This window comes from Macrobrachium rosenbergii, chromosome 59 (assembly GCF_040412425.1).
Source record: "Macrobrachium rosenbergii isolate ZJJX-2024 chromosome 59, ASM4041242v1, whole genome shotgun sequence".
NCBI classification, from domain to species: domain Eukaryota; kingdom Metazoa; phylum Arthropoda; class Malacostraca; order Decapoda; family Palaemonidae; genus Macrobrachium; species Macrobrachium rosenbergii.
The window spans coordinates 24,447,114-24,456,379 of NC_089799.1; the positions used below are offsets into that span (position 1 = coordinate 24,447,114).

At 34.4% G+C, this 9,266-nt stretch overlaps 1 protein-coding gene across 1 annotated transcript; it reads left to right on the forward strand.

Moving 5' to 3' along the window:
• The first annotated feature begins 1,072 nt into the window (after window positions 1-1,072).
• On the forward strand, window positions 1,073-5,466 carry LOC136837638 (uncharacterized). The gene is made up of 3 exons (XM_067102515.1): window positions 1,073-1,169; window positions 2,900-3,009; window positions 4,860-5,466. The coding sequence occupies exons 1-3, from the start codon at window positions 1,073-1,075 to the stop codon at window positions 5,091-5,093; spliced, it is 441 nt and encodes a 146-aa protein (XP_066958616.1). The 3' UTR covers window positions 5,094-5,466.
• The last annotated feature ends 3,800 nt before the right edge of the window (window positions 5,467-9,266 follow it).

Consider the following 9,266-nt stretch of genomic DNA (forward strand, 5'->3'; position numbering starts at 1 on the left):
TTACTCTGCAACACCTGGATTACATAATACCCCCCTTTATTCCCAATTGGTCACGACAAAGAAAGAATGTGCGGTTATAGCTAGGAAATTACATGAACTATCGCCCACATCGGATACAGTAAATTTTCCCTTGCTTCAAGTAAAGTTACAACACAACGGAGGTCTATGCTGGTAGATATAGCACGCAGTTTCGTATTAGTGAGGGCTAATTCTCTTCTGAACAATGGGGTCGAGGCACAAGGTTGCCTGAAATTTACCTACTTAACTTTCTCTAAGTCCTACTTACTGCACGGGAATAGGTTACATAGTGTCACTAAGCAATATTAATTATTCTTACACTAGACTTCATACAAGTAAATTAGTTATACCAGGTTATCGTAGATGGTGGTGAAGTGGGAAAACAAAGGAAACTGGAAATGCAGAAAGAGATACTAACGAGTAGATGGAAATTTGGCAAATTTCAAAGTTACCGTTGACGTGGGTCGCTTGCACATGCAACTGACAATCAGAAGTCTTGAAAATGGCCGTTCGTCTCACTAATACCAATGAAACAGTAAGAGGGCAAGTACAAAGAATTAGTTACATACAACGCGTTTCCTTTCTGTAATGGCAGTACTCTCCCTGACCTCTTTCGGGGTCTAATGCTGGATTGTTTTCGCATCAGTATGTCTTCATGCCTCAAGGAGTCTGAAAATTTGGCAAACATCGCCGATACATAGAATAAGGAAGAAGGAGCTTAAGACCGCCTTTACTAAAGGTTACTTGGTAAGACCCTCTCTATGGTGTTAGGCCCCTAATGCTAACTAGAGACGTTGCTTTTTTGAAATACACCCAGCCTATCTCTGCCTGCAAAGAGTCCCTTAGCATAGACAGAGACGTCATTCTGTCTTTGTTAGAATAATATTCCTTTTCACTAATGCAGAGAGGGCGAACAGCGGAATATTTATAAAGATATATATACATATATATACATAAATAAAGAAGAAGAAGACATACATACATATAAATATATATTGCAGAGTTCAAACCGAGACATCACAGAGAACCATCCCTACATCCTCACATGCAAAACATGTATCCCACACCCGCTACCATCATCATTAGCTACATACAACACTACTCCTGCCCCCCCCATAACATCAGAAAGCAGCAGGACAATAAGCTCACAGGTCAGAGAAGGCAAGTTCTTGCTTTTACTCAGCTACTTTTATGACTGTTGTTACCTATTTCGTTTTTAATTTCATTGTATTCGTTAACATCGTATTTTTCGAAGTAAATCATTATTTTTCTCTTTTCGTAAATTCCTGTTTATTCTTTCTTCGCACCGTAATTATCAGTTCAATATAATTTTCTTTTGATTTTCTATACTGAAAAGTTTTAGCACAGTTTATACCTATGAAGTAAATAATGCACTTAGTACGTTGATGCTGTACGGAAATATTTAATATTCTATTATTTTTACAGGCAAAGTTTCTTTCGAAAGTTTGACGTCGGATACATAGATTCATAAAGAAAAATTGAATCCTCTTTAGATAAAACTGGTTAAGCATATGGATGAACAGAAACTGCATGTGCATTGGACGTTTTTTAAATTAAAAAAATCTGTTTATTATTATTAGTTATGAATAAACATTAGCACTGATCCTGTAAACACTACGGCTGAGGGGGCAGGTGCTGTCATGAGGCCCCATAATAAAGTAGGTGACCTTAGCTGTCTTAAGATTGAAGGGATTTGCTTCAGATTTTTGCCACTTATTAAACAACTAATGCTGAAGATACCCTCTTCAGGAAATAAATTCGACCTCTAAATTGATAAATTTTGCAGTTAAAATGACATGGCTTTTTCATAAATCAGAGAAAAAAAATGTTGCAATGAAAAATAATTTTCCTGATATTAAGGCGCGCTTTCTGAGCAATTTTTGCATGATTGAATTCCCATACATGAACCTTAATTTGGCAAGTAACAAAAATTTTTTCCTTTTAGATTTTAAAAATTTCTTTACAGGCATTCCGCTAACCAAAAAGCTTCGGCGACGTCACTCACAAAGGACAATCCTTACATCCTCCCAAGACTGGTAATTATCCTTGTTTGGGAATCCCCATAAGCTAAACAATGTTCTCACCCCATCCCACTGGCTCCGTGCAGCAATACTCCTTCCCCTCCATGCAGTAGGGAGGAGCTACTAGTCTATATAAAGTCGCGAGGAAATCCAGAACATCAAGAAAGCAGCTGGACAAGAAGCTCACAGCTCAGAGGAAGGCAAGTTCTTGGTTTTACTCCGATACTTTTTTTACCACCGTTACTTGTATCGTTCTTGTCAACTGCAGTGTAATCGTTAGTTTTCTATTGTTGTTAATTTATGTTTATTCTTTCTTGACATCCCTCGTTCTCTTGACTTTATATAGTGAAGAGTTAATAGCATAATCTATTCTATGATGCTAACAATGAACTTAACAAGTTTATGTTATAGGAAAGAATTTAAGTATTATTTTTGCGGCCGAGTTTCTTGACAAAATTTAGTGTCGAACGCTTAGGTTTATAAAGTAAAAAACTTTTTCGTATATAAAAAGGAATGAACTTAAGGAGAGCGTAGAAATTGTACTTGCATTGGGCATTTTGTGAACTTAACAATCTGTTTGTTATCACTAACTTTTGTGAATTTCAAAACCATTTCTACCAAACTTCCTTAGCAATATATATTTTTTTATTTAGTAAATGTCTTGCTTTAAGAGGTCTTATATATATATATATAACAATATATGTATGTAAATATATTTATATTAGATTTAAAATGAAACCTCATATATATATATATATATATATATATATAATTTTTATATATTTATATATATTAGAGAAAAAATGAAACCTTGCTATTTTTTCAGGTCTAAAAATCAGGTAGAAAACCAAACCTTATCCACAATGAAGACTTACATCTTGTCTCTTCTGTTGGTGGCGATGGCCATATTTCTAATGCTGAGGCTTTGCCTGCTCCTGAACCAGCAGCCGTAAGTTCTTCAAAACAGACCCATTTGTCTTTTCATGCTACGAGATAAGAACGCGGTGAGGAACTGTTCGTTTTATAGACATCAACAATGTCCGTGACATAAAGGAAGTGTCCTGTTCACTGCTTCTGTTAGTCACTAGGAAACTTTTTTTTTTTTTGCACAATCCATTCTTTTTCGAATAGAATTTACTGCTTCTGTTAGTCTAGCTGCACTAGGAAAACTTTTTTTTTTTTTTTCTCATCGCTTTGCTTGTCTGACAATCCATTCAGAGTTTCTCTTACTGCTTTTGTAAGTTTAGGATGACTGTTCTTGTCATCGCTTCCGTCTCTGAAAGTATGCGTATCAGACAATCCATTCAGTTTCTTAAACAGAGCGCAAGTAGCCTTATCGTCCACGAGATGATTATATCTCTAATCCATTTAAGGTGCCTTTGCATGCGTAACGTAAGCGTGACTGCAAACATGTCCGTTTAATGATTTATTTATTTATTTATGTATATATTTATTTTTTATTTAGATAATTTCCCCGTTATTTATTTATATATTGATTTTTATAAGAAAGTCGACGTGACGAACAACTTAATTCTCTCACCTAGCTGAGGTCTCACAAGGGTTAAAAAAGAGAGAAAAAAATTAGAAGAAAGGTTTTGGGACGAAATAAATAGGCTTGCCACTTGAAGGATGGAAGTTTATAGAAATCTAGGGAAAATGTAAGCAGAAAAACTATGAGAAAGCTTGGCAACAGAGAGAAACAGCCACCGGACCGAAGAAATAGAAAAGTACTGATCTGAGCGCTCCCAGAAAAATAATAAAACACAAAAAAAACACACACACACACACACACACACACACACACACATATATATATATATATATATATATATATATATATATATATATATATATATATATATATATATATATATATATACATATAATCATTGAATATTAACAGCTAAGTGTGATGGCGACACAGTTACTTCCTTGATTATTTTCAGGATTCTATCTTTCAGTTTAACTATGGAAAATTTCACGCTAATTTTGGTGTTCTATTCTCTGCAAATCTGCTAATCCAGCGAATGAGTTCTTAGCATTTCTTTTTAATGAAGTGTGGACATTATAAGCAGACTATTAATGAAACAATAAAGTTTGAAATTTAATATGAAAAGAGTAGTTTTGATAAATGTATTTTGCTAAAACTACTGCAGTTTGGAATCAAAGAATAAATTGCCTAGCCACGTATTTTGAACTAACCTTGAATTGAATTAGGCCTATGCAGGTTAAGAGTCAGGATAACGCCGCATTTAATATGTGTGCTCCCCACGAAAGCTCCTCAGTGCGCGAATATAGTAGTAGTAGTAGTAGTAGTAGTAGTAGTAGTAGTAGTAGTAGTAGTAGTAGTAGATAGAATTTGCCTTTAAAACTGTTCCTTTTACTTCGTTACTCCTACTAAACGGATGATTCTCAGCTAGGTCCACTGAGTACGGGAGACTGTCCGGACGATTAATCTCCTTCAATTCTTGCTTTTTTTCTTTTCCTTGCAATTACCCTCCATCCCTCACCCCAGCCCCCTCTGTACTTCAGTGACAGAGGTCGCTGTTCATAGTTACGGTTTCGTATATATTACAACAGTAGTTAAGCTTCTAGGTATTTATATTCGATTCCAAATGGTTAAAGTGTTAAACCGGAATTCTGTCACCATAGCTATAAAATACTCAACTTTCCAGTCATTTTGGAATACTACCATAATCGGTAATCCTCTCATGTTGTTGTAAACTATATAGAAACTTCTGTTTCTAAATAATCAAGTGTTTTACCAAAAGGAAAACTTGCAATTTACTTTCCCAACAGGAGCCCATGTTACTCTCGTCCCTGGCCGACCCATCACGAGAAAAGCGACAAGCTCCAGGGAAACTCGGAATCAATCTAGGCCGATGCTGCGAATGTCCTGGCCGCGGTCTAGCCCGTGCCCCTGGTAAGACGACCACAATCATCATAACCACCATCATCATCAGCGAAGCCAAACAGGAGTGCTGCCCTTGCACAGAGGCGGGTCTCATCCAGCCTTCCCCAGTTGACGGTTAAGAGCGCCAAAAGAAGAAGAAGAACGCGAGGGAGAGCGGGACTTGGATCAATGGCTATAGTGATGCTCGTTCGTAACGACAATGATTTTTGTGACGGAAGAACTATAAGGAATTCTTATCCTTGAGGTGTCCAATTTTACGCATGTTGAAGCACTTAAGTCATTGTCATTTACCTTGGTTTTGCTTCACTTTCTTAAAACTATAAACTTTAAAGCAGAATGTGGCTATAAATCAATTTTTTGTTGTGTTACACAGCAATATTTGTTTAAGGATGAAGGAAAAGGTTTTGGATAGCAACCAAGTGTTTATTTACAAAAGATTTTGGTTTTCCTTGTGCATTGTCAGTTCTCAAGTAATAAAAATATCCTATGCAAGTTTTTAGTTTCATTTAACAAGTGGTGCGACAAGACAGTCGAGCCAAAGACTATATTTTTGGAAACAATTTTAGTCATTAGAAATATAATGAAGTATACAATTACTGGAGTGTTTAACAAATACTGTTTAAAATCACATAAAAATTCTTATTTATTTACTATGAAGAACTTATTGAAGGTCATTGCAGGAATTTTGCGATCCGGTAAAAAAGAGGTGTAAATATGATATGGAATTCTTGAGGAGAACAGGATTACAAACTCAAACGGAATTCTTCATGATACGCACCTCCATATTTTGTTTCCTGAATTCTGAGGTGGTGTAAAATGCGTATATTAGCAACCACTTCAAGATGAACTCTATTTTTTACTACTGCTCAGTGTTTTCCCGAGAGATTGTCTATATACCTCTGTTTAATGCCTTGTAGATTTCGAGAAGTTAGTGGCATTCCACCTGAAATATATATATATATATATATATATATATATATATATATATTATATATATATATATATATATATATACTGTATTATATGCATATATATATATATATATATATATATATATATATATATATATATTATATATATATATTTATACATATACATACACACACACACACACACACACACACCATATATATATATATATATATATATATATATATATATATATATATATATATATATATAGGCTGTTCATACATATATATACATAATGCAGAGTTCAAACCGAGACACCACAAAGTACCATCCCTACATCCTCATATGCAAAACATGTACCCCCACCCACTACCATCCTCATTAGCTACATACAACACTACTCCTGCCCCTCCATAACATCAAGAAAGCAGCAGGACAAGAAGCTCACAGGTCAGAGAAGCCAAGTTCTTGCTTTTACTCAGCTACTTTTATGACCATTGTTACCTATTTCGTTTTTAATTTCATTGTATTCGTTATCATCGTATTTTTCGAAGTAAATCGTTAGTTTTCTCTTGTCGTAAATTCTTGTTTATTCTTTCTTCGTTCCGCATTTATCAGTATATATTGAACAGTTTTAGCACGGTTTATACCTATGAAGAAAATAATGCACTTTGTGTGTTTATGCTGTACGGAAGCATTTAAAATTCTATTATTTTTACGACCAAAGTTTCTTGGGAAAGTTTGGTGTCGGATATACAGGTTCAAAAAGAAAAATTGAATCCTGTTTAGATAAGAATGGTTAAACATATGGATGAACAGAAATTGTACATGCACTGGATATTTTGCAAATTAAAAAAAACCTGTTTATTATTACAAGTTATGAATAAAAATTAGCATTGATCCTGTAAACACTATGGCTAAGGGGCCCGGTGCTGCCATGAGGCCCCATTATAAAGTAGGGGACCTTAGCTACATTGTGATTGAAGGGATTTGCTTCAAATTTTTGCCACTTATTGAACAACTAATACTGAAAATACCCTCCTCAGGAAATAAAGAAATTCGACATCTAAGTTGTAAAATTTGCAGTTAAAAAAACATGGCTTTTTCATAAATCAGATAAAAAAAATTTTGCAATCAGAAAATAGTTTTCCTCACGCTAAATGAAAGATATATTGATATACCACATGCTGTGAAAGTGTTATTAAGTTTGGTTCACTCTTCTTCGAGTTATGGTCCTTTACCTTTTAAAAAAAGTAAGGAGAAAACGGCAAAAAAAAATGTTTGCTTATTTTGTAATAACTTTCAAACTATGATAGTTAGAAAGCTGATTTTCACAACAAAAGTAGTAGTTCTTCATAAAAGAAACGTCCCTTGAAATTTACAAAATAATCGGACGGGAAGAAATGTGATCCGTGCTTGGTTTCCTCTTTGGTGATTAACATTCGTGACATTTCTCCACTGGAGACTCTTGCCTTTTGTTCTGACTTCTTTTGCCTTTTCAATTCTCATAGGGTATATAGTTTTTTTTATATATATTTCTCTTATAATACATCTCTTCTTTGCTCTTATTATGGCAAAAAAATGGTACTCAGAAATGCACTAAAAAGCCAGGAGGCGTGGCATGACTCACGAGGTATACCGTGGCACTACATGGCACGCCTGAAGGCAATGTGCCATATACTTCTTTTATTCGTGAATAGACACCCCGTATAGATATCCTGAGGAAATAAAACAATGTTGATTCTATTTTGTTAAACAAAATAAAGTGACTTTTAAATTATTCAACTTATGATGACAAATTTCGTACATGTGAATGGTGGTGAGGAAGATAGCTACTCATTTGCATGTCTGTATATTTGCTTATAGCATGTTGATTTACATGTCGTGCTTATTTTACTGCAAAAATAAGTCAAGAAATATAAAAAAGTCAATAAATACAAAGTTGTAATAATAGGTCAAGAAATATAAAACATTATATGTAAATTTTTGGGCTCAGTACATCTATGGTGACAATTTCGTGTCCCGAGACGATCGGAATATCTTGAGCGAGTTACACTGATCACACGTTTTCTTCGACGCCACCGCTACAGAGAATGGAATATTTTAGTGGGTGACAAAAGAATGTCAATGATTTCGAACAAAACGGGACAAGAAAATTTACTAGTTTTGCGACAATTTGTCGCTCACACTGCCATACAAGCCGTAACAAGCGATGAACGAAACTGTCAATAAACGAATCTATTTTTTTTAATAACAACGCTTCAGGATATGTTTATTTATATATAAAACAGTCCACAACAGTCAATAACTCAATTTTGATCATTACCTGAAATTCGAACTTCGGCGCGCCCCTGGAAATAAAGTATTGATTTATAATTCATTAAGAACAGTCTGTTTTCGTGAATATGAAAAATGTTCAAAAGCTTTTAGGATCTGTGGATTCAAACCATCGGTTTTTAAGTCCTTGCTCAGGCGAATCGCCTTGATAGCTCGATCTGGCGTTTGTAAAACGACAATTTATACTTATAATTAAAAATATACATTATAATGGGCTCTGTATTTTGACCTCTGTGCGATCTACGAACTTCTGCAACCAAACTTAATTTCAAGGTATATTTTGAAGAATGAGAGCAGATCATGCATGCAACTTTTAAACAAACATTTTCTTGGCCATATAATTCATCACAGATCTAAATGTGATTGGGTGTAGGTTTCCATCTCTCATTCTCAAACACACACACACACACACACATATATGCGTATGTGTATGCGTTTGTATATATATATATATATATATATATATATATATATATATATATATATTATATATTTATATACTCTCACATCAAATTTACTCTTTTGTGTTGGAGCGAGAAATTCCTATAATGCCTTCCAGTATATTCTTAGAAGACAAAACTAAAATTCTCTGCTGTTCTGAAAAGTATCTGCTAAATTCTCTTGTAGTTACATACGTCATTATATTTCTAATGTCTAAAATTGTTTCCCAAAATATACTCTTTGGCATGACTGTCTTGTCGCACCACTCGTTAAATGAAACTAAAAACTTGCATAGGATGCTTTTATTACATGAGAACTGGCAATGCACAAGGAAAGCCAAAATCCTTTGGAAACAGACACCTGATTGCTATCGAAAACTTTTCCCTTCATCCTCAAACCATTGTTGTTGTGTACCACTACAAGAAATTAATTTATAGTGACATTTAAAGACATTCTACTTTAAAATTTATAGTTGTAAGAAAAGTGAGGCAAAACTAAGGTAAATGACCCAAGTGCTTCAACGTGTATAAAACTGGACACCTTACAGGATAAGAATTTCGTATAGTTCTTCCGTCACAAAAACCATTGCCGTTACAAGAACG